The 27,528-nt window shown below is 43.7% G+C and overlaps 1 protein-coding gene across 1 annotated transcript in view; it reads right to left on the minus strand.

Annotated features, from left to right (window-relative positions):
- ATP8A2 (ATPase phospholipid transporting 8A2) overlaps positions 1–27,528 on the minus strand; it is a 318,542-nt gene that overhangs the window by 218,071 nt on the left and 72,943 nt on the right. Inside the window, exons 12-24 of the mRNA XM_033146356.1 lie at positions 26,240–26,367; positions 25,375–25,452; positions 23,978–24,066; positions 23,269–23,313; positions 20,992–21,067; positions 18,574–18,679; positions 16,370–16,452; positions 14,708–14,757; positions 10,894–10,963; positions 10,150–10,234; positions 8,240–8,379; positions 5,864–6,002; positions 172–236 (exon numbers count right to left, since the gene is read on the minus strand). Of these exons, the coding sequence (XP_033002247.1) occupies positions 172–236; positions 5,864–6,002; positions 8,240–8,379; positions 10,150–10,234; positions 10,894–10,963; positions 14,708–14,757; positions 16,370–16,452; positions 18,574–18,679; positions 20,992–21,067; positions 23,269–23,313; positions 23,978–24,066; positions 25,375–25,452; positions 26,240–26,367 (1,154 nt within the window). The remainder of the gene's footprint in view (positions 1–171; positions 237–5,863; positions 6,003–8,239; positions 8,380–10,149; positions 10,235–10,893; positions 10,964–14,707; positions 14,758–16,369; positions 16,453–18,573; positions 18,680–20,991; positions 21,068–23,268; positions 23,314–23,977; positions 24,067–25,374; positions 25,453–26,239; positions 26,368–27,528) is intronic.

A 27,528-nucleotide genomic window follows, 5' to 3' on the forward strand; every position in this document is an offset into this window, starting at 1 on the left:
ATTCTGACACAACGCTATCCAAAACTGTGTCAATCTTTTGGTAAAATTCCGCATCCTTAACCAGAAAATTCCTCACCTTTAACTAGAATGTGGTGCAGGCACCACAACATCTGGATAAGTAAGTAACTGATCGAGCGAGTGGCCTGCTGAACTTCAGCAAGTTTTACTTACGTCCAGAGAATCTTCATTCACAAGGATGAGGGTCATACTCTGGGACACCAGCCTGCAGGAATATCCTGGGGAAATAAATGACAAAGCAGACACAGAGGGGCGTCAGTGTCACTTTCTTCTTCACCGTCACAACAACTAAGTTCAACATCAGAAAGAAAACCGTAAGAACTTAAGAAGAGCCACCTGCTGGATCAGGCCAGTGGCCCATGTAGTCCAGCATTCTGCTCCCACAGTGGCCAATCAGATGCCTTTGGGAAGCCCCAGTCAGTAAAACCCACACACCCTGCTCCTGTGGTTTCCACCAACTGGTAAAACTCCCATGATGTAAAAGTGGGGAAGGGAAGAGAACCAGCTTTGCATGCAGAAGGTGTCTTCCCCAGCTGGAATAAACTGCAGCTATAGAGTAACACATTGTGCATGCACACGAAAGCTCATACCAAGAACAAACTTAGTTGATCTTTAAGGTGCTACTGGACAATTTTTTAATTTTTTTATATACAGTATTTCGACTGCATCAGACCAACACGGCTACCTACCTAGAATCATAGAATCATAGAGTTGGAAGAGACCACAAGGGCCATCCAGTCCAATCCCCTGCCAAGCAGGAAACACCATCAAAGCATTCCTGACAGATGGCTGTCAAGCCTCTGCTTAAAGACCTCCAAAGAAGGAGACTCCACCACACTCCTTGGTAGCAAATTCCACTGCCGAGCAGCTCTCACTGTCAGGAAGTTCTTCCTAATGTTTAGGTGGATTACCTGAATCAGTTGTTATGAGTTGTGTATCTTAATGACTGTGCCATTTTATAAATTCTTTTTATCTTATTTGACTTAATAAAATAAAATTATCAGAGACCCTGGTCTGTAATACTGTACTATAGAGTCACTGCCAATCAGTGCAGACAATACAGAGTTAAATAGGCCAATGGTCTGATTCAGTATAAGGTGCCTTCCTGTGTTAAGTGTCGTATTTTTCCGTGTATAAGACGTCCCCTATTTTGGGAGACTCCAAATTAAGAAAACACCCCTCAGCACTACTCGTGTATAAGGCGAGCCCCAATTTTAAACCTAATTTTTTGGTAAAAACAAAAAACAAAAAACCTAGTCTAGTCTTATACAGTACACAGAAAAATACGGTCATTAGTATGAGGTTAAATCTGCAATGCACTCTTATTAGGAAAAACAAAATAAAAAATAATAAAAATCCTTCCAGTAGCACCTTAGAGAACAAACTTAGTTGGTCTCTAAGGTGCTACTGGAAGGACTCTTATTAGGAAGTAAGACCTATTCAACAAAACAGGGCTTAAGTAAACATGCAGAGGACTGCAGTGCTCAAGCCCTATTTAAAACTTATAGCAATTTTCTTGATGCAACAGGGTGTAGATTTGCAGATGAGAAGATTTCAACAAGTGTAGCTTGTATGGGAAGCTAGAATGAGGACCTTAGCATTTAATTTTCACAACCCCCCCCCAAAAAAAAACCTGGCATGTCCTTAACGTATGAACATGGTATAAAATGCAGTCTTCAAAACAAGCACAACCTCAAACCATAGGTTATGAAGTTGGCTTGCTACATTATCTAGAGTTTTGTTTTGTTTTTAAGCTATGATCCCTGGTTTGTGTGTTAACTACAAGCCAAGTTTCATGGAAATGAAAACTAAACTGCCAATGTCCTGCTCTTGGTGACTCCTCCCTGCTTTTGCACATACCCAAGCCATGGTTTAGTGTTGCACACAGTCAGCCACTGTTTCTAGCTAGAGTAAGCCAGGAGAAGGGGGTCTGATTTTTGAGAGCTAACTAAGTTGTTCCTGGGACAGGGAGAGTCTGCTACCTTGAAGCAGTTTTCTTTCATTTGTGGCCAACTTGACCATTTGTAAATAAAGCACATATTATGAAACTCTGCCCTGAGTGCTCCCTCATGCAAAACAAAACAAACTCTGTAACATTACCCAATGTTCAGAGAAAGGGGGAGCATGCAAAAGTATTTTACATAAAATGAATTGCCTCATATAAAAGTTGTGCATGGAGCATTATTGATATTCCACATAGAATGTTCTCACTAAAAAAAAAAATAGTAACAAATAAAATTGAGCATGTTCTTATAAATCTTGGGGCAAAATGATTGCGAGTTGTTAAGACCTTTACAACTATGGAGAAGAGTAAAGTGAGATTCCTTAAGTATCTACTTAAAAAAAAGAAGTCCCACAAGCTATTTTTAAATTCCTGAATGTTATTTAAATAGTAATAATAATGCTGCAGCATGCAAAGCTCCATTTTATTTTAAAATTTCACTGAAAAATAAAGAGGGATATCTTACAGCTTCAGCCATTACTCTCCAAGTCAGGCATAGACTGTCCTCAGGGAATGACTGCAGCCCTAAACGGTTACAAATTTAGTATAACCAATTCAAAGGGATTTTCTGCTGGTTTTTGATTGGAACAACAGCTGCAACACTTCACAGCAATTTCCAAGCTGCTGCTTGCTGAATCTTTCAGATGCAGCGAGACACCATTTGACAACTGGAGCCAGGGAGCTGAGTTCTGAACAACAGCAAAAAGTTATACTGGATTCCTCAGTAATTAGCATGATCCAACAATCATGCAAGTGAATTCAGATGAGGGTGTGCTTTCAAATTATCTTAAGACATGTGCCCATGGGGAGCTCGCTTAGAGACCCCGCATTGAGTTGAATGGTCATATTGTAAGATGCTTTAGATGTTGGGGACGTGTGCAACAAAATACAAATGCATTATATCCTGTGTCACTATGGTAGCTCAACAGATGAGGGAACCACCGGCCTGGCAGCCATTGGGTGTCATGAATGCAGAGAGGCAGCCACCAGGTCATGTGAAGTGGACAGGTGATATAAGGAGCCAATGAGATTATACGTCAACCTATAATACAGAGGTAATGAACCTCCCCCCCCCCCCAATCTTTCTCTTTGCCTTCACTGGCCAATTTTGACAGATGGGCAGGGCCACACAACTGTCAATTATCTGATGTCATAATCACACCGAGTGACTGATAGGTGGGCCCCACCCACCTGTCAATGTCAGCTTGCAGAGGAATGCACTGGCAAAGTAGCACCAAGCAGGACTGAACTCTCCACTCATCAGTGGAGACTAGGGCATTGCTTGTCTAAACAGGTGCATCTTCAAGAGCTGGCAGAATGCCAGTGTTGATGCCGCCTCCTGTATTTCAGCAGGAATAGCATTCCCTCCCATGTTACCACAAGTTGATAATCACCAGACTGTGGCAAAACTTAACTGAGTTCCATTTGCTGGTCTTGATGCCCTCGCAGGGCTTTGGAGGAGAGGACAGTCTTTCAGTTAACCAGGCCCAGAGTTGTTTAGAGCTTTATATGTAAGTAGCAGGATCTTAAAAACTAATCCAGTGGCTAATAGGCAGCGAGTGAAGATCCCTTAGCACAGATATGATGTGTGCTTGATGAGAAGCACAATTCACCACCTGGGCCACAGCATTCTGCACTAGAATGTTTAGGGACACAGCATAAGAAAATAAGAAGAGCCTGCTGGATCAGGCCAATGGCCTACCTAGTCCTGAATCCTGTTCTTACATTGCTCAACTGGATGCCTGTGGGAAACCAGCAAGCAGGATTCGAGCACAAGAGCACTCCCGCCCCCCCCCTGTGGTTTCTCTGTCACCTGGGCTGACTAAGCAAGATAATGTGGCATTGTTTTGCAGACTGTATGCAGGGGTGCATGCTGGGGCATGTCATCGTCATGAATTCATTGGTTCCCTCCATGTGGGGGTAGCCCATAGGCATTTTCTGCAGCATAGTCTCTGACTGGTGGGCTTTGGAGGAGCTTCCAGGAGTGCTGAGAGTGTATCTGCCTTTTTTTTCACCATTTGCTCAGTTTCTGTATTGTATTCTCCTTCTGGGCTGAACTGGTCACAGGGTATAGCAGTCATTCCAGTGACATAGGAGCAGCATAAGATCAGCTCTCTCTCTCTCTCTCTCTCTCTCTCTCTCTCTCTCTCTCTCTCTCTCTCTCTCTGTGTGTGTGTGTGTGACTGCTCTGTAAATCATCTGTTCCCATTGCATTAAGATCAGTGCAGAAAGCCCTCTGTGATCTGTTTTGTCCTGCCTCTGAAAATACATTTACATTTTTCTGTGCTGTGGTAAAGAAACAAAGTGCATATGATTTATTGAGGCTGAATCTGAAATGCCACTTTTAGTAGGAGAAGTCAATTTTAAATGTAAATAGAGAGAATTACTGGCTGTCCAAAACTCCACTGAGCTTAATGCAAGTGAAATCAGAGAATACCAGAGCTTTGCTGTTAAAAGCCTAACTTAAATAACTAACAGTCAACCAACAATATGTACTGACTTGAAAGTCACAAAAAGCTAAAGGTCTAGGTGCACAAACACATTTGAAATTAAAACGGAATATGTATAAAGATGGAACAGAACATAGTGAAGTCAGGTGTTGTTTCCCTGAATGATAATGTAAAGGTAAAGGTAAAGGGACCCCAGACCATTAGGTCCAGCCGTGGCTGACTCTGGGGTTGTGGCGCTCATCTCGCGTTAATGGCCGAGGGAGCTGGCGTACAGCTTCCGGGTCATGTGGCCAGCATGACTAAGCCGCTTCTGGCGAACCAGAGCAGCGCACGGAAAAGCCGTTTACCTTCCCGCTGGAGCAGTACCTATTTATCTACTTGCACTTTGACGTGCTTTCGAACTGCTAGGTTGGCAGGAGCTGGGACCGAGCAACGGGAGCTCACCCCGTCAAGGGGATTCGAACCGCCGACCTTCTGATCAGCAAGCCCTAGGCTCTTTGGTTTAACCCACAGCACCACCCACGTATGATAATGTAGGTTTCAGCAATTTGTGATTTATTTATTTTTAAATCCTCATGAAAACAATTATTCAGCATTTTAGTGTGAATTTCTCCTAATGAACACATTTTTGTCTGCAGTTTTAACTAATGTACACAATTTTCCAAGCAACTTCTCCCTATACAGGTATAATGAATTTTTGTACATTGTTTTCACTAATTTATTCATTTTTGTACACATTTCCCCCTAGTAAATCACTTCTGTTGGAGAACCACATCAGAAAATTTAGAAAAGTGGAAATTTTGGAGAATGGTTGTTTTGGTTCTTTGGAAGGTGAAAATCAGATGAATTTTTGCTTTAAATCCAATTCCTTCTCCATTATGACACACAAGGGTTTCAGTCTCAAAGGAAAGTTCTGCAAGGAGATTAGTGTATCACCCCCACCAAAAACCCCCCACACAAATAGGCCACATACTCCCCGATTCCTATAAAAAATTATATAGAATGGGCACGTTCTCTAGTCTGGGCAATAAGGAAATCTGCCCTTGAGGAAGATAGAGCACATTCATTTTGCTCCACCTCCTTGCTTACCTCCCTGCACCCAGATTTCACAATTAGGAGCCTGTGCTTCTTATCTCTTACTCATTTAATGAATTAAATGAAAGGGTCAAAGCAGTGCAACGAATGAGCCACACTGCTCAATCCACCAAATCTTGTGAAGTTGCATTTAACGAAGTTGTACTCAGAATAGACCCAATAAAATTAATGCACATAAGTTAGTCACACCCATTAATTGAAATGAGTGTGTTTCACAAGATGACTAATGTTGGGTAGAGCCCTGTGATCCAACACATTGCACAAGGCCACCTTAGTAGAAAAGTTGAAGGGTTGTTACCTATGTTCAGAGCTGTTTCTTGTTTGTCTCCTGTTAGGACCCAAATCTTGATTTCTGCTTTTATTAAAGTGGATATTGTTTCTGGAACACCTGCTTGGAGGCGGTCCTCAATGGCCGTAGCACCAAGAAGCAGTAAATCCTGAAAAGGGATGGAAGAGGGGAGAAAAGAATTGGGGGGTCTCATTCTTCTGGGATCAATCTCAGCTTGGACCATGCTCCACAAACAGAAATTAATGACAGCAAGCTGTGCCTTATCCTTTCTACTACCCACCCTTCAACAAGATATGTATGGTGCAGTTAACTTTCGCTGCTCCTCTGGCATGAAAATTGGACATTTCAGGGTGCATAAAAGGACCAGGCACTTTGATCAGAAGGAGGGCAACCATTCAAAAGCAATTAATTGTAACTGCAACTTTAAAAGATAGCCAGTGGAGAGGTCCATGCACCAGTTGCCATAGCAACATTCTTAATAGCCTTAATTGGTATATTTCTTAAGTTCAGAAAACAGAGGTTGCATGGCATTGTGTCGTTAAATATACTTCCTACTTTCAAAATATACCTACAAAGTGGATGCCATCATCCGAAAGTAAAACTGTTAATTGACCTGATCATGTCCCACTTTGGAAGCACAAATGTAATGACCATCCATTTATCTTCCCATCTCTATATATCCTTCAGATGTATATATACTCCGAAATAAGAAAAAAAAAAAAACAGAAATCCTAAGGAAGTTTGCTTGGGAATAAGTCCCACTGAACTATGTAAAACTTGCTTCTAAGTAAATATTCTTAATCTCAAGTGGCACATATCATTTGCAATTGCAAAATGCATTGGCTCTAGTATATTCTTAATTTTCCTTAAGGTTTGGGGCGACTGCTGTAGAAATGTAAGCAGTTTAAGGGAAATAAACAGATAAGACAGACTAAGCATCAGCCCCTGTGTCAGAAATGAACTCCGTCTAACTTAATGAGACTGGCTGCCTTGTTTAGAACCGAGTGACCAGTCTTTCGTAAACAACATTTGTCAAAATCCATATTCATAGATTTAAGTGCCTTTTGTTTAAAGGCTACATATTTTGAATTTTGGGAAAGAGAAAAGAGCAAGTAACAGAGCAATGCGTTTTCATAAACAGCAGATCTATGTATTCAATCAACATGTGACACTTTTTGCAAAAAACAGGAATTAAATGTGTGGCTCCAAATCAAACGTGTAACCCAGCAGATAATTTAAGAGGTTTCAAATGAATTTTGCACATGTTGTTAACAACCGAAGAGAAAACATTTTAAAATGTATGCTGGGGGGGGGGGGAACTTTTTCAGTTTTGATGCGAAGATTGCTGACATCCAAATTAAACAAAACATTCAACTGCAGGAATGCAAAAAATTAAGGGGGCTTAATTGTGATGAAAACTGGTTAACTTTTTAATCGTGAGAAAGAAAAGAAATCATAACAACAGAATCCATACTTTTACTGTCTATCTCAAAGTCAGGCAATATTTATGGATATTCCATGCTTGCTTTCTCCATCTGTTTTTGGACTACAATTCCCATCATCCCTATTATGGGTAGTGCTACCTAGAGATGATGGGAACTGTAGTCCAAAAACAGCTGGAGACCCAAGTTCAAGAAACCCTGCTCTAAACTAAAATGCCCCAAATGCTGCAAACTTTCATCATAGGAGAGCAAAGAGGCTGCGATTGCCGCACCAGGAGCCTGTACAATCATGCTAAGCCAAAGCTGGCTTAGCGTGACTTGTGAACTAGGCCAACATTACGTTGAAATCTTGCTGTATTTCTATGAAGTGATAACAATCCTTGTTCATATTTCATTAAGGAAACACTCTGCTTTTGCAGGAAACACATAGATGATTTTTTTTTGGAGGGGGGAATATTAAAGAGAAATTAACACATCTGAAATGCTTCCAGTCAAACGGAATGGATGCACTGCTTTGTAAAGTTTGGTCTACTTCATGGGTAGGCAAACTAAGGCCTGGGAGCCAGAGCCGGCCCAATCGCCTTCTCAATCTGGCCCGTGGATGGTCTGGGAATCAGTGTGTTTTTACATGAGTAGAATGTGTCCTTTTATTTAAAATGCATCTCTGGGTGATTTGTGGGGCCTGCCTGGTGTTTTTACATGAGTAGAATGTGTCCTTTTATTTAAAATGCATCTCTGGGTGATTTGTGGGGTATTGGAATTTGTTCTTTTTTCTTCTTTCTTTTTTCCAAAATATAGTCTGGCCCCCCACAAGGTCTGAGGGACAATGTACCGGCCCCCTGCTGAAAAAGTTTGCTGACCCCTGGTCTACTTGTTATTGGTAAAATTTGCAAGTGGGAGAGGAGTCGGCTGTAAACAGCTCAAAACCATGTCTCCTAGTTACCTTCTCAATGATCTCATAGCACTCCTCCAGCTTCTGAGTTCTGTCCTTCAGGTTTGTGCTAGCTTCATTATAGATGGTCAGCCAGTCTCGGTAAGAGTTTTCCGACAGGTCTGCATATGCAATGCACAGAGTCCTCAAACCTAAAAAGGAAATACAGGTATTGATAGAGGGAGAAATTTGATTCAGTTCACATTTAAAGGCAAACCGACCTAATTCCCACTTTCCAAAACAATATGTGGACCAAAAATAGCAATGCTTCCAAATTTTGCAGTGCACTCCTCCTCCAGCCAAGTACCGGTAATACATACATAGGGTGCATAAAATGCATAAAAGTGAAAATAACCATAAAATGCATTCTATTAGGGAATACTGCTTTGCCAAAATGTACATATTAGGTTAAAAAGTTGTATACAAAATGTGTGTATTAGGAGAAATCTGCCCTACAATATCAATGAGGTTTTTTTTAGGAATGGCGACTTTAACACCTTCATGTAGCTTTCAATTTTAAAAATAAATTACTTACTATACTACAATATATTTTAAAATTGAACTGTGATGTCACAGAAACATGACATGAGGTAGCTGAATAGCTTCACATTAATTGCCCAACTGCAAATAACATAGTGCTCTGTAGTTCCTTTTAATGGACACATGTAATTTGCACCGATGTTGACACAGGTTAACCATGCGCAGTAATCTGAAGAACAGGCCCCTTTGGAATATGAACAGAGTTATTTTTATGAGACTTCTGATAGAGTTTAGCATACATAAAAATAATGATTTCTCTTCTGGCACAAGTGAACCAGAAGAAGGAGAGAGAATGCCATATAAAACAGGAGGACAATATTAGTGCAGTTGTGGGAGTTCCCAGGAAAAAAGTGTTTGTGTGGTAGGGAGAGATTTTCAGGCATGGGAAGAAATACGTTTTGCAGCAACATGGTATCATAAAAGGAACATACCCCACTCCCCAGATTGCTCTACCTCAGTTATGTCCCATTAGCAATGAAATAAGAGACAGGTATATTTGATTTCATATATCACACTTGTAGGGGAGCTACTGCATCTTAAGGGAACACAACAGAAGTGCGGGCAGTAGGATCCAAGTTCTTTTTCCGTTTTCCTAAACATTTACAATACACGTCACCTCTCTTTCAAACTTCTTTGTTCTGTTCCCCCACCCACCCATGATTCATTTCAGAAACACTCTCCCAACTTGCTAAACAAAGGTATTAACACCAGTTGAGAGCTAGGAGACTCAGTTAATGTTGCTTCTGTGGTACTGCTCCACTCCAATTGATCTTTTGTTTCACACCTCTTTAAACAAGATTGCAATCTTGATACACTCCATTTTCACCAAGGAATGTTTAGCCTCTGGCTTGAGTTGTATGCCTGGGACTCTGTAGATTGCCCACTTCAGCATCATCTCCTTTGGCTGTAGACAGATTATAGCGGTGTTGTTCTTTTAAAGGCAGCTGAAAATTGGATGAGTGGCAGAAATGCCTTTAGTCCATGCACATGCTTCCTTGGTCCCACAGTCTATGTCTGGTCACACCATTTTGCAATCAGCAAAAGCAGAGGAGATCCCTCTGGCTGTATATATTATGCGACAGAATGTGTCTATCAGACCACATTCAGCAGGTGCAGGAACTTGTAATTCCTCTCTCAATTATGCCCATGTTCGATACGTATGGCATGTAAAACCATATATGGCACTATTTTGATGCTCAAACCTGAATCCTTAACAGAAGAACCAAGCCAAAGCCCCTCTTCCCCATTTAAAAAACAACCCCTTGTCTATCACACTCTTTCCTTCTATCGAACTAGGGGAAGACAGTTCTTGCTAAGGAATCTATCCATTTTGGTTTCTCCCAATTTCTCATTTTTCCAGCCTGCTAAAAACAAATGCCTACCTTCTGTGGCAAAATAGTCAAGATGACACAGTGTTGGCTCCAAATACAGGGAATTTTTGGACAGTCTCTCGAAAATGACGTTATCCTACCAACAATAAAGAACATAGATAAGGCACGTGTCCATAAATGTATTTTATAATGCCTATTTAAGGCCTTTATATCCTGCCTTTCCAGGGTGCTTGAGGTGGTTCAGGTTAAGTAACAAGTGGGACACTTTATAATTAAAAGGAAGGTAGCAGCATTGACCCACAAAATAATAAGCTGTGGACATACCTAGAAAACAAACAAAGAAACTCTATAAAGTAAACTGTTGGAAATAAGAGATGATGTGATTGAATTGAGAGCCCTGCTTCCCCCAAAGAGAAGAATGACATTGTTCAAACCACTATTCCCCCAACCTGGTGCTTTCCAGATGTTTTGGACTACAACTCCCCTAAGGCCCTGCCAGAATCCCATTTGCTAGCTGAGGCTGATGGGAGTTGTAGTCCAAAACATCTAGATGGCGCCAAGGTTGGGAAGGCTGGATTAAACAGCCAACCTTGGCTTGATCCTGTCCACACAATCCTGATCCAGAAATCAGATCAATTTACTGATGGATAATGTAACAAAGGGGGAATTTAAGTCTTGAAGGGCGTAGAACCTCTGATGACAATGGCAGTGCTGCTTATTATCAGCATTATCTATGAAACACAAAGTATCAGAGCTACAACAGAAAGTATAGTGACTATTTCCTTTGACACTTACGGCTCCTTTGCAGTACAAACGCAGACGCCCTTCCGGAGTCCTAACAATTACAGACATTCGTTTTCTGTCACTGGGAAGAAAAAAAAAGCAGCATTCATTGTAGTTCATGTGTTATCAACATCTGGCAACGTGCCTGCCAAATGGTCTTCAGGCACAGCCCCATGGGCAGCTCAGCTGATTAGTGTGGTGCTGTTAATGCCAAGGTTGCAGGTTTGAGACAGCTGCCTATTTTGAAGTCAGGTTATCCCCATCCAGATACGGCTGCTACCGGGCCATCAGCCAAAGCTGGTAGAAGGCACAGGGGCATAGCAAGGTAAATTGGTACCTGGGGGCAAAAAAAAAATTGTCAACCCCCCCCCCAGGCATGGGAAGGTCAGGTGGTACCCGGTGCAGAAAATTTCTTGTCAACCCCCCCATTGATCCTCCCCCCCCCCCCGCAAAAATTGTTTTACGTTATTTCATATTTTCTTACAAAGGAATAATAACAAGTAATAATAATAAATAACTTATTTATATCCCACCCTCACCGGCCAAAGTCGGGCTCAGGGTGGCTAACATCAGATACATAACATTGGTATAAAATCAAACAATAATTAAATTACCTCCTAAAAACATCTCAAAATCAAATTAAAGTCTAATTATTTGGCTTTGCACAGGGTTAGGGTTGCGAACAGTAAAGTGTTCTCTGAACTGAAATTTCAGCCTTTATGACATAGGAAAACAGCCAAGTGAACAGCTATTTTGGTGGAGGAGGGTCAAGATATTAACCGATATGCATGAAATTTCATATATAGCCATATAATCCTTAGTATAGTAAGAGAAGACCTTCGGAGCAGGTATTTTCCAAAAAAAACCTCTGCATTATTAATTCACGTTGCGTGACAGGTCCTTTATGAATGAAAAGAATTTTGGCTAGCCAAACTTACAAGTAGGGAAGTGAGAGATGGTTTCAAGTGAGTGTTGCATGTAAGAGTCCAGTGGTTTGAGGAAACACCTACAATACCGATCTTTTTGACCCAAAGAGGAAGAGCAAATGGTTTAGGGTTGTGTAAAGATATATAAATATGAGTAATGGGGGAAATTTAGAGGCTCAGTGTCCAGAAATGTATTGTAATCAAGCCCAAGTAACCATTTCCTATAGGACATGGTTTATGAACAACCAAATTACTTTAGAATTAATATGAAAATGTATTTATGAATAGAATATACCGAAGTGAACAATTGCTTACTGGCAAGAGAACAACTTATATCACATCTGATCCTAATACCGGCATGGATGTGTAGCCAGCTAACTTCAGTGGGACTTCCTAGTTTCCGTTCCTTAAGATTGCAGTGTAAACAGAACTTCTTTGCGTTTAGTTTCACATGCGTTTTTATGACACTTAAGCACAGAAAATTGTAGTGATTAAGCAAGTGGTAACGAAAGGAAATGCCAGTGCAGAAGAGATGCCAGGGTCCACACCTGGAGAAGGGAAGACTAAGAGGCAATATGATAGCCACCTTCAAGTATCTCGTGGGAGATGGAGCAAGCTTGTTTTCTGCTGTGCCCCAGAGGCTAGGACCTGAACCAATGGAATCAAGTTATAGGAAAGGAGATTCTGACTAAACATTAGGAATAACGTTCTGACAGTAAGAGCTGTTTGACAATGGAATTGACAACCATTCAAGTGGCAGACTCTCCTTCACGGAGGTTTTTAAACACAGATCGGATGGCCACCTGTCAGGGATTCTTTAGCTGTGATTCCTGCATTGCAGGGGGTTGGACTAGATGAGCCTTGGAGTCCTTTCCAACTCTAGAATTCTATTATTCTACCATACATTTAAAGCCCACCCATTAGACATTTAAAAGTGTGTGACTTCCTCCAAAGAATCCTGGGAATTGTCATTTGCTAAGGGTACGCGTGTGGCGCTGTGGTCTAAACCACTGAGCCTAGGGTTTGCCGATCAGAAGGTTGGCAGTTCGAATCCCCACGAGGGGGTGAGCTCCCATTGTTTGGTTCCTGCTCCTGCCAACCTAGCAGTTCAAGTGCAAGTAGATAAATAGGTACTGCTCCGGCGGGAAGGTAAACGGCGTTTCCTTGTGCTGCTCTGGTTCACCAGAAGTGGCTTAGTCATGCTGCCCACATGATCCGGAAGCTGCCTGCGGACAAACGCTGGCTCCCTCGGCCTATAGAGCGAGATGAGCGCCGCAACCCCAGAGTCGTCCGCAACTGGACCTAAAGGTCAGGGGTCCCTTTACCTTTATCTAAGGGTACGGTACTGGGAATTTCAGGTATATGAGGGTGAAAACTACAGTTTCCAAGATTCTTTGGGAGAAGTCATGTGCTTTATATATGTGTTGAATACATACTGCGGATCTGTCATTAGTCTAATGGCTTGGAGAAGTCAAATGTGGGCCAGATCCTTTGAGAAATACAGATCAGCAATCATGGAGACTGAAACAGCCCTTCCTAATCTCACTTTCTATATAAATGAACGGCATGTCATTATTTTGAAATTAATGAACTTCTTTCTTCTCTCTTTCTGAATTAGATTAAAAGCAGAGGACTCTACCAAGAATACATTTTGCCATTGATGTCTTCTTACAGGGGACTGCTTGTTTTGCGGAAGAGGGGGGCGTGACTGAAAGCTCCATCAAACTTCTTTTTTTAGGGAAAAAAAAGTTATTATTTTTTCCCCTAGGACAAAAACAGTAAACATACTGGAGAGTTGGAAAAGAGGGAAATTTCACCTACTTTATGATCAATCTTCCTAGGATTTAATTCAATTCTTTTCACTGGGAGACAAATGGTGTACCAGGAAGGTACTACAGTGTAACCAATAATTTAAATTATATAGGGCTGTTTTTTTAAAAAAAATAGAAGATAATAAAAAGTGCATAGGAACTGACACCGGGGACACCCATGTAGGCAATGAAATTGCAATGTAATTGATATTATCAAGCCAAGTATAGAGAAGTATAATTCAAGTATAATTCAACCAATTGCACAGAACTAAATCATACGTTTATAATTACATGTACTCTTTTTTAGGGCCTTCTTGGTAGTGGCACCCGCCCTGTGGAATGCCCTCCCACCAGATGTCAAAGAGAAAAACAACTACCAGACTTTTAGAAGACATCTGAAGGCAGCCCTGTTTAGGGAAGCTTTTAATGTTTAATAGATTATTGTATTTTAATATTCTGCTGGAAGCCGCCCAGAGTGGCTGAGGAAACCCAGCCAGATGGGCAAGGTATAAATATTTATTTATTTATTTATATTATTTATTTATTTATTTATTTATTTATTTATTTATTTATTTATTTTCAATCAACTAAACATTTCAATGGGGGCCTAAAACATTTCCCCAAAGATTGCACAAATTCTTTTTAATTTTGCATGGTTTTGCTTTGCTTCCCATCCTTCTCAGGAGCTACTTTGGCACAATCCATTTAGAGAGGATTGTTGAGCATGATATCCCAGACAGTTAGGGATCACATAGCAGCATTACGACATCATGATGTAGTGTAATTCCCTGGTGCATTCTGTCCCAGAAACTTGGCCAGCCTTCTCACAGCTGCTAAACTGCCATTGGAAGCAGCAGCAGCAATCTCTCTCTCTCTCTCTCTCTCTCTCTCTCTCTCTCTCTCTCTCTTTCACACACACACACACACACACACACCTCTCACACAATGTATTAGACTGTAAACTGTTCCAAACTGCTGGAGGTAATCATGTTGGGGCAGGTTGTTTTAAGGGTTTTTCAAAAATTGAGTTTTCTCCACTCCATTTATCACCTTTTCTTAGGTACTGAAATAGTTATAAAATCTAATTACCTTGAAAATTCCAAAACATTGAGGATCTCATATGTCTCTTCTCTTCCTAGCTGCAAACACATGAAGCAAAAATTGAACCACGTTAAGCAATACGAACATGCAAAGAAGCCTTGCTTCTTTCGAATGCCCACGTTGAAACATGTGACAATAGCCCCCTCTTCTGGGCAGAATGGTGTACTTATTTACGCCTCCAAGAGCATGGCAAAGTGCACAGAAAATATTTCATTCAGCATGAATTCTCCAAGTGCATCTGTGGAACATCTGTGGAGAACACACCTTCATAAGATTTTATGGTAAAGTGTGCAGAGGTCTCTTATTCCACAGTGATGGGCTGTCCTTCTTGGTAAGACACCTCCAGTGACTTTAACATCTGATGCACAATTTATGTTATGGCATTCTAAGTCAGTGTTTTTCAACCTTTTTTGGGCAAAGGCACACTTGTTTCATGAAAAAAATCACGAGGCACACCACCATTAGAAAATGTTAAAAAATTTAACTCTGTGCCTATATTGACTATATATAAAGTAATTTTTCAATTTTTCCCACAGCACACCAGGCAACATCTCGCGGCACACTAGTGTGCCGCGGAACAGTGGTTGAAAAACACTGTTCTAAGTCACAACAGAGCTCAAAGCACCTACCATGAACATGGGTACTCTGGCTTATACCAAGCAGGCCTACTGATCCACTCTAATCAATACTCTCTATGCCAGCGTTCTTCAACCTTGGGTTTCTCAGATGTGGGTGGACTACAACTCCCATCAGCGTTGACCACTGGGCTAGGATAGCTGTGGATGATGGGAGTTGTAGTCCACCCACACCTGGTGTCAGGCAAGGAAGGTCCAGAGTGAGGAACTCACTCTTCATTGTCAAAACAACACTGACAAAGTTAGGGAAAGCCGTGTCTCTCAGCTGCCCCTAGTTGTGCACCCAATGAGGCAGTTGCAGCAACAGAGTAGCCCCGCTCCAGACCTCAGCTTATGTATCTCCCCCACCCGACCTGCTTGTAAGCAGACAAAGGCTGTGCCTGCTTGTCACCTGCTTCTGCTCCTCCCACTTCCATCCTCTTCTGGTCCTGGGAGACAGTAGAGGAGGTGGAGGTGGAGGTGTGGAAGCCCTTGACTCTACAGCAGCCTGACCGGTCTCTCCTTCCTGCTGCACCTGTTGTTCACTCTCCACTCCTGCAGCTTCTCCTGCCTCTGACTCTCATCTCCTGGCTGTCACAGGTTTCCCCAGATGACCAATCCCTTCTTCCAACCCCACTTTCTCCCACTGCCCACTCCTCAGTATCCAGCCAGTCCCTTGACATCTGGCGACCCAAGACTGAAGAATACTGGTCTACACTGCCTGGCAAGATTACAGATTGCAGACCAAGATTACAGATAGGAGCCTTTTCCTAACCCTACATGGGGATTGAAAGTAGCACCTTTTGCATGGAAAGCATGTGCTCTTCCTACTGAGCTACAGCCCTTCCCCAAAGGTCTGGCTCCCAAGGCACCACTGGGAATCAAACACAGTTTAATAAGCAGGTGCTTTAGCCAGCTAACCAATGGCCTTCCTACAGATCCCCTGACCAGCACTATTTAATTTATTTATGCTATTTATGGGTGACCATAGAGTTCTCAGAGTTGCTTAGAGCTATCCTTTTATACATGCTCTTACCGCATCGATGATAACAGAATCCGGAGTCCGTCCGGTGAAGACGTAGCCAAGCTTTTTTGCTCCTTTGACTAAGGCTCCTTCATCTGTCAATAGAAACAACCTGCCTTTACGGGAAATTCATTACAAATATAGCAAATGGCTTTATTAACATAAAAGTAAATGGAATATCACTGAGACTACAAGTGCTGTAGAGCATTTGTGAAATTATATACCACAGGTTCCTACTGGAAGACTTACGTCTCTTTTGCCCATTCTCAGCATTTATTTTTTTTAAAATCATACCCCATTTTTTTGTGTAACTCTCCCCCCCCAAAAAAAAAACCCTGAAGTGACTTACCAAAATAGTAATAGTAATAATAAAAAGAGAAAGAGAGAGAGGTTGCATTCGGACATAACACTAAGCCATGCCATGGCTAGCTGACACGTGTAGTGGTTACGAATGTAAGACTTGGACCTGAGTGGGTTCAAATTCCCACTCAGCCATGAAGCCCACTGGGTAACCCTGAGCCAGCCACTCGCTCTCAGCCTAACCTACCTCACAGGGTTGTGGTGAGGATAAAATGGGTGAGAGGGAGGAGCGTGTATGCCACCTTGAGCTCCTTGGGAGGGAAAGGTGGGGTATAAATGTACCGTATTTTTTGCTCCATAAGAAGCACTTTTTCCTCCTAAAAAGTAAGGGGAAATGTCTGTGCGTCTTATGGAGCGAATGCATGGTCCCTGGAGCCAAATTGCCCAGGGGGGAAAGGCAGATCCTGCTTTTTCTGTTTTAGAAAGAGCTAAAGGCTAACAAGAGGGGAAGAGAGTGTTGAAAGGCACTCCAGCTGATTGCAGGAGATCGGGGAGGGAGATAAGGGAGCTAGCTCCCTTCCTGCCCCACCCAGGCCCCTTGCACAGTAGTTCCTTTGGGAGGGCTGAGGATTCTGGGAAATTGAGTTTTTCAGCCATTTGGGGCTTTCTGTTACTTTTCCTCTTGCTTTCTATTATTTGCTGGTGCTTACTGGTTTGCTTTCTTCTTGCTTCCTATTACCCACTGGTGCTTACTGGTTTGTACTGGTTTGCTTTCCTCTTGCTTTCTATTACTTGCTGGTGCTTACTGGTCTGTACTGGTTTGGACTGGTGCTTACTGGTTTGTACTAGTTCGCTTTCCTCTTGCTTCCTATTACTTGCTGGTGCGTACTGGTTTGTACTGGTGCGTACTGGTTTGTACTGGTGCTTACTGGTCTGTACTGGTTTGTACTGGTGCTTACTGGTCTGTACTGGTTTGTACTGGTGCTTACTGGTCTGTACTGGTTCGCTTTCCTCTTGCTTCCTATTACTTGCTGGTGCGTACTGGTTTGTACTGGTGCTTACTGGTCTGTACTGGTTTGTACTGGTGCTTACTGGTCTGTACTGGTTTGTACTGGTGCTTACTGGTTTGTACTGGTTCGCTTTCCTCTTGCTTCCTATTACTTGCTGGTGCGTACTGGTTTGTACTGGTGCTTACTGGTCTGTACTGGTTTGTACTGGTGCTTATTGGTTTGTACTGGGTCGCTTTCCTCTTGCTTCCTATTACTTGCTGGTACATACTGGTTTCTACTGGTGCTTACTGGTCTGTACTGGTTTGTACTGGTGCTTACTGGTTTGTACTGGTTTGCTTTCCTCTTGCTTCCTATTACCTGCTGGTGCTTACTGGTCTGTACTGGTTTGTACTGGTGCTTACTGGTTTGTAAGCAATGCTTTTCCCCCTTTACAAAAGCTGCACAAATCTGAACTGATCCTCAAAAAGCAGGGCTTTTCCCTTTGCAAAAAAAAGCTGCAAAACTTTGAGCTGATTCTCAAAAAAAAAAAACCATGGGTTTTAGAGGAGGAAAACCAGAAAAACATTATTTTCCTGGTTTCCTCCTCTAAAAACGAGGTGCACCCTATGGTCCAGAGCGTCCTATGGAGCGAAAAATACGGTAATAAATAAATAAAGAAGAGGCATTATCAAAGTTCAAGGACAAAGCATGGCCTGGGGAGAGTTCCAAGGGCCATATTTAGGCATCAGGCCTGAGGTTCCTTACCTCTGTCCTAGATAATATTTTTTAAAAAACCTCAAGACGTATACTGCCTCTGACAAACATGGGCTTGCCATCTTGGGCCCTCATTAAGGAAACCACCTCATTCCCTTCCTCTGCTGTTCTCCTTGCTCTCCATCCCCTTAAGAAAAGGAGCCAGTGACCAACCTGGAGAAGAGGCCTGGTAGATGATTGTGTTTCCGTCTCTTTCTGGGACAACGGTGTGACACACAGCCAAGAGAGTGAGGAATTCTCGGATGTGAGTAGCTGTGGGCTGAAAGGGAAGATCCACACAACAGTCATGCCACACGGAATCCTGAGGGAGTTTCTAAGTCTCTTGCTGTATTTATTAGAAGAGGAAAACAGGCACTTGGGTGGTCAATGGAGCTCTCCTCGGTTACTTTGTGGTTTCTGCCCATTATCTCCTTCAATGGTTACTAGTTGCGATGACTGTTTCACCACCTACAGGATCAGAGGCCAAATCCCTCAGGATACCAATTGCTTGGCCACAAAAACAGAAGAGGGCCTTTCCAGAGGCCTCTGGTTGTCCACTGTGGGAAACAGGACACTGGGCCCTTGGTCTGATCCTTGCATTAGTCCGTCAAATACAGAATAATTACACTAGTTAGATCAGTGTTTCTCAAACTTGGGTCCCCAGCTGTTGTTGGACTACAACTCCCATCAACCCTAGCTAGGAGGGCCCAGTGGTCAAGGATGATGGGAGTTGTGGTCCAACAACAGTTGGAGACCCAAGTTTGAGAAACACCAAGTTAGATTATTAGATAGACCATCAGTCTGATCCAGCAGAGCTCTCCTTGTGTTAACCTCATCAAATACAAGACAATTAAATCAGATATTAGCTAGGCCTTTGGTCTGATCCAACAGGATTCTTCTTATGTTAGCCCCATCAAATACTAGTCAGATTATTGGAGCTCAACCACAAAAGGCAGCCTTTCCCAACCTGTAGCCCTCCAGATGCTTTGAACCAACTCCCTGTGGTTAAACTCCCTGTGGGTTAAACCACAGAGCCTAGGGCTTGCTGATCAGAAGGTCGGCGGTTCGAATCCCCACGACGGGGTGAGCTCCCATTGCTCGGTTCCTGCTCCTGCCCACCTAGCAGTTTGAAAGCACGTCAAAGTGCAAGTAGATAAATAGGTACCACTCCGGTGGGAAGGTAAACGGCGTTTCCGTGCGCTGCTCTGGTTCACCAGAAGCGGCTTTGTCATGCTGGCCACATGACCCGGAAGCTGTACGCCGGCTCCATCAGCCAGTAACACGAGATGAGAGCCACAACTCCAGAGTCGGACACGGCTGGACCTAATGGTCAGGGGTCCCTTTACCTTTTACCATCAGCCCCAGCCAGGTAGTTCAATACTGTACATCTGGAGAGCACCAGCTGGGGAAGGCTGCACTAAGGAAGAAAGAACAGCCTGCCCAGATCAGACCAATAGTCCCCTCTTGTTTCTGGGTGAGTTGTTGCAGGCCTTTATTGCTCACACAGCAAATACATCACCTACATGCCCGCAGCTCAAGCTCTGTCGGCAGGCAGCAAGCTATCTTAACCTCCCCAGTGCAGCTGGCCTTAAGAGGGGCATCCTATGATTTCCTTGTATTGGAATCAATTATTCAGTCTGCTTTTGTCCTTCCATGTTCACAGCTTACAATAGGTTCCACCCACCCAGTTCTAAAGCAACAATGAGGGCCTTCTTATCGCGTCAGCCCTTCCACAGAGCCCTTGTCTCTCCTCTGACATGTAGTGTCAGCAGTGGTGCTGGATTTATTCCTCCGCCTGCTGCCGAACCAAAATGTCAAACTGATTACAACAGCAAATGCCCTGCTGTGTATGGGTGGTGTGTGGATAACAGTATTTCCCACTTTCCAATTCAAGCTGGGAAAGGGGGACTTTTGTGTGCATCTATCAGACCTTTTTTTTTTTATAAAACAACAACAACAAACTGAATTGCAAAGATAATATTGAAATACTGCAATATTTATTTGCTGGTCACTATTCAAGTCTAAATACCGTATATTCTTAGGGCTCAGAAAGGTCAAGTGTAAATGTGAGCCTTAACCCCAAACTATCATCCAGGGTTTTTTTGTTTTTTGAAAATGAATGAATGTGTGAGTGTGTTTTCCTCTTTGATTATAAAAATATTTATATATTGCTATTCATAAAAAAAAATATCGAAGTTGTTTACAACAATTATACAGAAAACCATACAATAAAAACATACGGCATTTTAAAAATTGGAAATCAGCTAACTATTTTGGAAAGATGTATTCTCAATTGCTTGCATAAGCCTGATGGAATGGAAGATGTTTCAGCAGGTGTGTAAAAGTTGCAATGGCAGGTGCCTGCTGCTTTCTGAATCACAACCAATTCTTGGGAGCCTTTTGAATCAGGGATGGGCGACTCCTGTCAATTTTGGTTACTCACACCTGCAGCTAAGACACACCCACCCACCCTGCACTCCCGAGTGGTACCTACAGAGCAGCAGAGCTTCTTAAGAGACTCTTCCACCCAAAGACAAAGGACACGAGCAGGGCAGAACCATCAGTGGAACAATACTATAGAACTGGGCTTACGTGATCGCTCTCAATATTTTGCAGCAGCCTCGGGTCATCAAATTCGCAAGATTCGCTGGTGGAAGGAGGAAGTTGACTAGACGTCGAATAAAAGGAATGAAACGTTACCTCCTCGAAACATATGCTTCCATTAATAACACACAGGACTCACAACATCATCAATTACCGAACTCGGGCATCAATAGAACCATTCTTATCTGCCTTCCACCAGGACAGTGACTCCTTAGGAGGCAAGAGGACATATTCTTCTCAAACATGCAGGCTATATATTCTCTGCAGCATTGTATTTCCTTTATCCAGAAGTGTCTCACTGGGTGGGACAGAGCCAGCACATTAGCTTCCTGGAAGGTGGTTTACTGTTCCTTACCAGGAAGGAAAGGGGCAGGGAGGTTGATGCCAGGGGCATACCAAGGGGGGAGTGGGGGGCGGTGCGCTCCCAGCGCCACATCTCTGGGGGTGACAAGGCATGCAGTTTGCCGGCTGCACCGCTCCAGCACTGTACGGACAGTGCTGGGATCCTTTGCTCATGGCTGCAGCTGCGAGCAGAGGATCCCAGCACCATTCGTACAGTGCTGGAGTGGCGCCACTGGCAACCCACTACGTAACACGCATGCGCAGTGACGCAACGTAGTGACACATGCTCAGTGGCGGAGCTAGGATCCGCGGCACCCGGGGTGGCAAAGGAAACGCCCCGGGGACGGGGCATCGTGACGACACATTGTGACGTCACGGTGCCCCGCCCCTGGGGCGTTTTCGGGAGTGCCGCCGCCGCTTCTGCAGCCCCCTTTTAAGCCGAAGAGCCCGCTTTTAAGCTCTGCGGCTCAAAAGGAGGCTGTGGAAGTGGTGGTCCGACGCTGCTGCTCCCGGGGCGACTGAGCGAGCGGCGGCGCGTGGGGGTGACAGGCGCCGGCCCCTCCTGCCACTCCCCACGCTGCCGGTCACCCCGGGAGCAGCAGCGCTGCACGGACGGGGTGCTTCCTCGGCTGTGCGCTGTTGCTCCTGGGGTGACGGAGGGAGCGGCAGCGCTTGGGAATGGTGGGAGGGGCTGCCGCTTGTCACCCCCATGCGCCGCCGCTTGCTCCGTCGCCCCGGGAGCAACAGCGCACGGCCGAGGGAGCACCCCGTCCGTGCAGCGCTGCTGCTCCCAGGGTGACCGGCGTTGCGTGGGGAGTGGCGGGAGGGGCTGCCGCTTGTCACCCCCACCCGCCGCTTGTCACACCTGCCACTAGGGGCGTACCGCCCCCACCACCCCCCCCAGCGACGCCCCTGCACATGCTTCATACATAGCAACGCTGTGCATGTGCGCTACATAGAGACACCCCACCCCCGGGTGCACGTCATGTTTGCCACTCCGGGTGCCCGAGCAGCTTCCTACACCTCTGGTTGATACAATGCTGGATTGGCTCCACTGGTGCTTCTGCCTGGTTCTAACTCCCCCACCACCTCACCCTTCACCCTCTCCCTCCCGGAAAGCAACACTGACCCACCTGGAGATCCACTTTCAGCTCTTATCTCCACTGCAAATAGAATGCAGTTCACCCATTTCCCCAGTTCTTATTACTGCCTCCCCTCCAGAAGCATTCTCACCTTTGCCTTTCAACTTGGATTACTGAATCACACTGGGGTGGGGGGTGGGGTAGGGGGCTTCCCTTGGACTTAACCCAGAAGCTGCAGCTAGGCTGTTTACATCATATAACATCCAAGGGAGCCGCACTGTTTGCCAATATGCTATCAGAAACAGTTCAAGGTTTCACTTTTAGCATTTAAAGCACTGAACAGTCTGGATCCAGGTTGCTGGAGGGGATAGCCTGCCTGTTATATATCCCTGTCCAGAAACTGTGTTTCCCAGACAGTGGACCTCATGCCATAGAGACCAGGCTTTTAGTGTTGCAGCTCCAGCATTCTGGAATTAAATCACCAGATGAAATTAAATCAGCATCTAGTGTTTTGACATTTAGGTGGCTATTGAAGCTTTCCCTGAACCATTTTATGGAACATTAATCTTACAATTGTAGAAATGGTTATATTGCTTTAAAAAAAAAAGTTTATGGAGTTTCTCATCTTTTACTTTTTTATTTTATTGTACAGCGCTTCGGTAACTTTTGGTTGTGAAGCAGTTTATAAACCTGCAATTAATTAATTGCTTAATTAACCTCCATTAGCCCCCCAGTGGCAAATCTCTGCAAAACGTGCTCAGTGTTTGCCCACTTGAACCATTCCACAAAGCTAAAAGAGACACATGCCCCTCAAACTAACGTCAGTCAATATCTGCTTTACCTGAAGTCTTCTGATGAACATTCTCTTGCCAATTCCGGAAAGTGTCTAAAAAAAGGAAGGAACATGCAAAATTGGTGGGTAAGTCTGATCTGATCATAAGAAAAAGATGACTCATATTGCATACCTGGATCAGGGCAGGTGAACCTAGGTCTGAAAATCTCAAGCTAAAACACATCCATCCAAGGAACCAAAAGGTAAAGGTATGGATGGTTAAGTCCTGTCAAAGGCGAGCTCATCTCACTTTTCAGGCTGAGGGAGCTGGCGTTTGTCCACAGGCAGCTTTCTGGGTCATGTGGATAGCATGACTGAAACGCTTCTGGAGCAACAGGACACTGTGATGGAAGCCAGAGCGCACAGAAACGCTGTTTATCTTCCTGCTGCAGCGGTATCTATTTATCTACTTGCACTGGTATGCTTTCGAACTGCTAGGTTGGCAGGAGCTGGGACACAGCAACGGGAGGTCACCCCATCATGAGGAATTGAACTGCTGACCTTACAATCTGCAAGCCCAAGAGGCTCGGTGGTTTAGACCACAGTGCCACCCGCGTCCCCTACTTTTTTCCTTTTTTTCCTTTTTAGTGGCTCACTCTTGTTCTCTTCTCTCTGTCTATTAAGTATAACCATTTTCCATATAGAACTAAGAATTTGCCGCTTCAACAAAACTGATTCGTTAAGCTATTGCAATGTATCTATATAAAATGGTACATACCCGTATGTTACTCCCGCAATGCTGCATTTCTTAAAGTTCATAATATTGCATGTTAAGGTGCCTGTTTTATCAGAAAACAGGTATTTTACCTAGAATTCAAATGGTAGGCATTGAAGTTAGGATATCCGTACAATGAAAAGGGAAATGCAAATTATACAAGAAGGTGGGCCATCAGAACAGGCATGCTCCACCTTTCTTCTCATGATCAAGCAGAAATAAGGGCATCTAATCCCAATGGCTATATTTGACATCATTTGGAAGAATGGCAGTATAAAAAAGGAATAATAATGCAAATGTATTACTTCTGTCACCTGAACTTAAAAGAATCACCACTGCAGGAAATAATAAGTTATAGAGTTGTTCAAAAGGGCACAGATAGGGCCATTCATGCCACTAAGGATTTACTAGGCACAAGTTAATTCTGTGTCCAGGGCAGCTGTCTACCAGCTCCATCTGGTACTCAGGCTGATACCCTACCTGACCACAGGCGGTCTCGCCAGAGTGGTGCATGCTCTAGTTATCTCCCGCTTGGACTACTGCAATGCGCTCTATGTGGGGCTACCTTTAAAGGTGACCCGGAAACTACAACTAATCCAGAATGCGGCAGCTAGACTAGTGACTGGGAGTGGCTGCCGAGACCACATAACACCGGTCTTGAAAGACCTGCATTGGCTCCATGTACGTTTCCGAGCACAATTCAAAGTGTTGGTGCTGACCTTTAAAGCCCTAAACGGCCTCGGTCCAGTATACCTGAAGGAGCATCTCCACCCCCCATCATTCTGCCCAGACACTGAGGTCCAGTGCCGAGGGCCTTCTGGTGGTTCCCTCTCTGCGAGAAGCCAAGTTACAAGGAACCAGGCAGAGGGCCATCTTGGTAGTGGCACCTGCCCTGCGGAACACCTTCCCACCAGATGTCAAAGAGAAAACCAACTACCAGACTTTTAGGAGACATCTGAAAGCAGCCCTGTTTAGGGAAGCTTTTAATGTTTAATAGATTATTGTATTTTAACATTCTGTTGGAAGCCGCCCAGAGTGGCTGGGGAAACCCAGCCAGATGGGCGGGGTATAAATAAATTATTTATTATTGAAACAAAATAGAAAATTCTTTCCAGTAGCACCTTATAGACCAACTGAGTTTGTTCTTGGTATGAGCTTTCGTGTGCATGCATTTTGTGTGCATGCATTTTGACTATGGCAGACCAACACGGCTACCCACCTGTAACTGGAACTTATTTTTTATTTTTATTTTTATTTTTATTATTATTATTATTATTATCACTGTGAATGCTCAAGTCTTGTTCATAGATTGCAAGCATGGAACGAAAAGTACTGGACAAGCCAAATGGTTGGTTTTTCACATCGTTCTCTGCCATCATACCACATTCTATTGTTCTTACCTGGCCGAGTTCCTCATTAAGGTTTGAAGTCCTGGCCATTGCAGGTGTATCTGTTTCATGATAATACATATCTATGTCCTGAAAGCAAAGAGAAGAGAGGGTGCTTAAATCGCAAGCCTATAGATGCCTACACAGAAGTAAGTTCCAGTGAGTTCAAAGGGGCCTACTTCCAAGTGAGCGGGTAGAGCATTGCAGCCTCAATCAACATTTGAATCTAAGGTGTTCTTCATGAAGTATTCTATTTTTATCTGCTTCACCAACTATTTACGCTGACGTTTCGTTGCTGTTCTGCTCTATTTTACTAACAGTCTCATACCCACCATTGCTCAGGAATGCTAAGAATCCAAGAACCCAGTGCAGTTTTGAAATCTGTGTTAAAAGCTGTGCAGTTTTGAAAAGGTTCAGTTTACCTTCTTGATTCGAAATAGAATCTAACTGAATCCAAAAATACATACAGAATCTGTTCTTTGGTCTAAGGAACCACCATGCAAAATATGGGTTACATACAAAATAGAGTCAAGGAAGATGTCAACAATTGGGTGATTTCTGCATATTGAAATCTCCTCTGATAAACTCTGAACAGCAGAAGAGACAGAGGGGTCCTGGAGTTTAATAAATTTGTATTTCTTTTGCATATGGAAAGGTGGTTTTTTTCCTCCTGGCAATTGAAAAAGCTACATTTTCTTTTGCATAGTGGAAGTTTAGAAACTCTTCCATGCAGCCCGGTACCACCCAGGTTCTAGCTGCAGCTGGAAGAGATGAAGATTCTATATTTTCATGCATAGCTTTGCTTAAATAAATGTCACTCTTATTTATTCAGCATTTGTTTGATTTGCTTCCCTGCTTTTAAAATCCAAGTACTTACCCAGTTTATAAAAAGAGCCTGAGTAAACTTCACGACTTCCAGAGTCACCAACAGACTGATGGGAATGAGGTTGTTGTACAAGATTATGAAGGTGAGCAGGTTGTATCCAAAATTGCCTGGGATTGTTTCTGCAAGCCAAACATGGAAAGAGAGAGAGAGAGAGAGAGAGAGAGAGAGAGAGAGAGGCAGGCATTGGGATGTGTGCGGGTGGTTTTTTTATTGCGCACATTGCAGTACAATAAAGAACAATAACAAAAAAAAACTGCTACAGATATCTCATGTGCCATTGTTGCAGTATTCTGCTGGAAAGAAGTGATAAGCATTAAAATCAACGACTATCTGACAAAGCCCTTCCAAAACCCAGTGTGAGTAGCTGGAGGTTGTGAACTCTCAAGAGATGTTATTTGCGAAAGTTAGGAATGGAAACCACACCGTGTCAAATTGATTAGATGTAGTTTGGCCCCTCGCTTTCCACATATCGTGCGTCCATCTTTCCATGAAAGCGAGACACGACACTTTCCAGAGTCTAATTACTGCTGACCAATCTTAGCCTCAGGGAGGGAAGTGTCTCTGAAACTAACTCACCATTGGTAACTTACTCCAACAAAATTAAGTCATAGTAAGTTCCTCAAAAAGTGAGGTGTGCACTTTTCAATAAATGAAAATAAATAGTCAGGTTTTGCACGAAGGCAGGGGTCAAACTTTGGGGGCCTGTGGGAACATTTGCAAACTGGAGAAACAGTCTTGGGTTCCAAACACAAACACTGCAGTCAAGTACACACCACAACATATTCCACTGGCTACAAGACAATGTTTCTTTATTTCAGTGGTGTCAGGGGACTGCCCTCGCCGGAAGGCAAGGAGCTGCCAGGGCTTTATCGGTATCGCGAGCCCCCGTCTCAGATGCTGAGCAATTCATCTTCATCCAGTAAGGGAAGCAGTGATCCCTCTAGTGGGGAGGGGGAGATGGGAGCAGGAAATAGGAGTCAGGGCTCTGACAGGGGAAGAGAGCCCTCGCACCAAGCAGAGGCTGGAGCAGAAGCACCCCTTCCGTCTCCCCATTTGTGCAGGGGGTAAGGGGTAGGCGGGGGTTCTGCATCCCGCGCCTTTTATGCTGGGCAAAGAACCGGAAGGGGTCATTTCCGGACTCTGCCGAAGGATGAGCTGGACGTCTTTTTCTTAGCTGCACTGTGTATATTTGCACAATTAAAAAAACTTAGTTTCAGAGGTTTCTGTGTCAGCCTGGTTACTCATGAGCGGCCACTGAAAACCTTACAAGTGGGGAGTGG

This window comes from Lacerta agilis, chromosome 4 (assembly GCF_009819535.1).
Source record: "Lacerta agilis isolate rLacAgi1 chromosome 4, rLacAgi1.pri, whole genome shotgun sequence".
NCBI classification, from domain to species: domain Eukaryota; kingdom Metazoa; phylum Chordata; class Lepidosauria; order Squamata; family Lacertidae; genus Lacerta; species Lacerta agilis.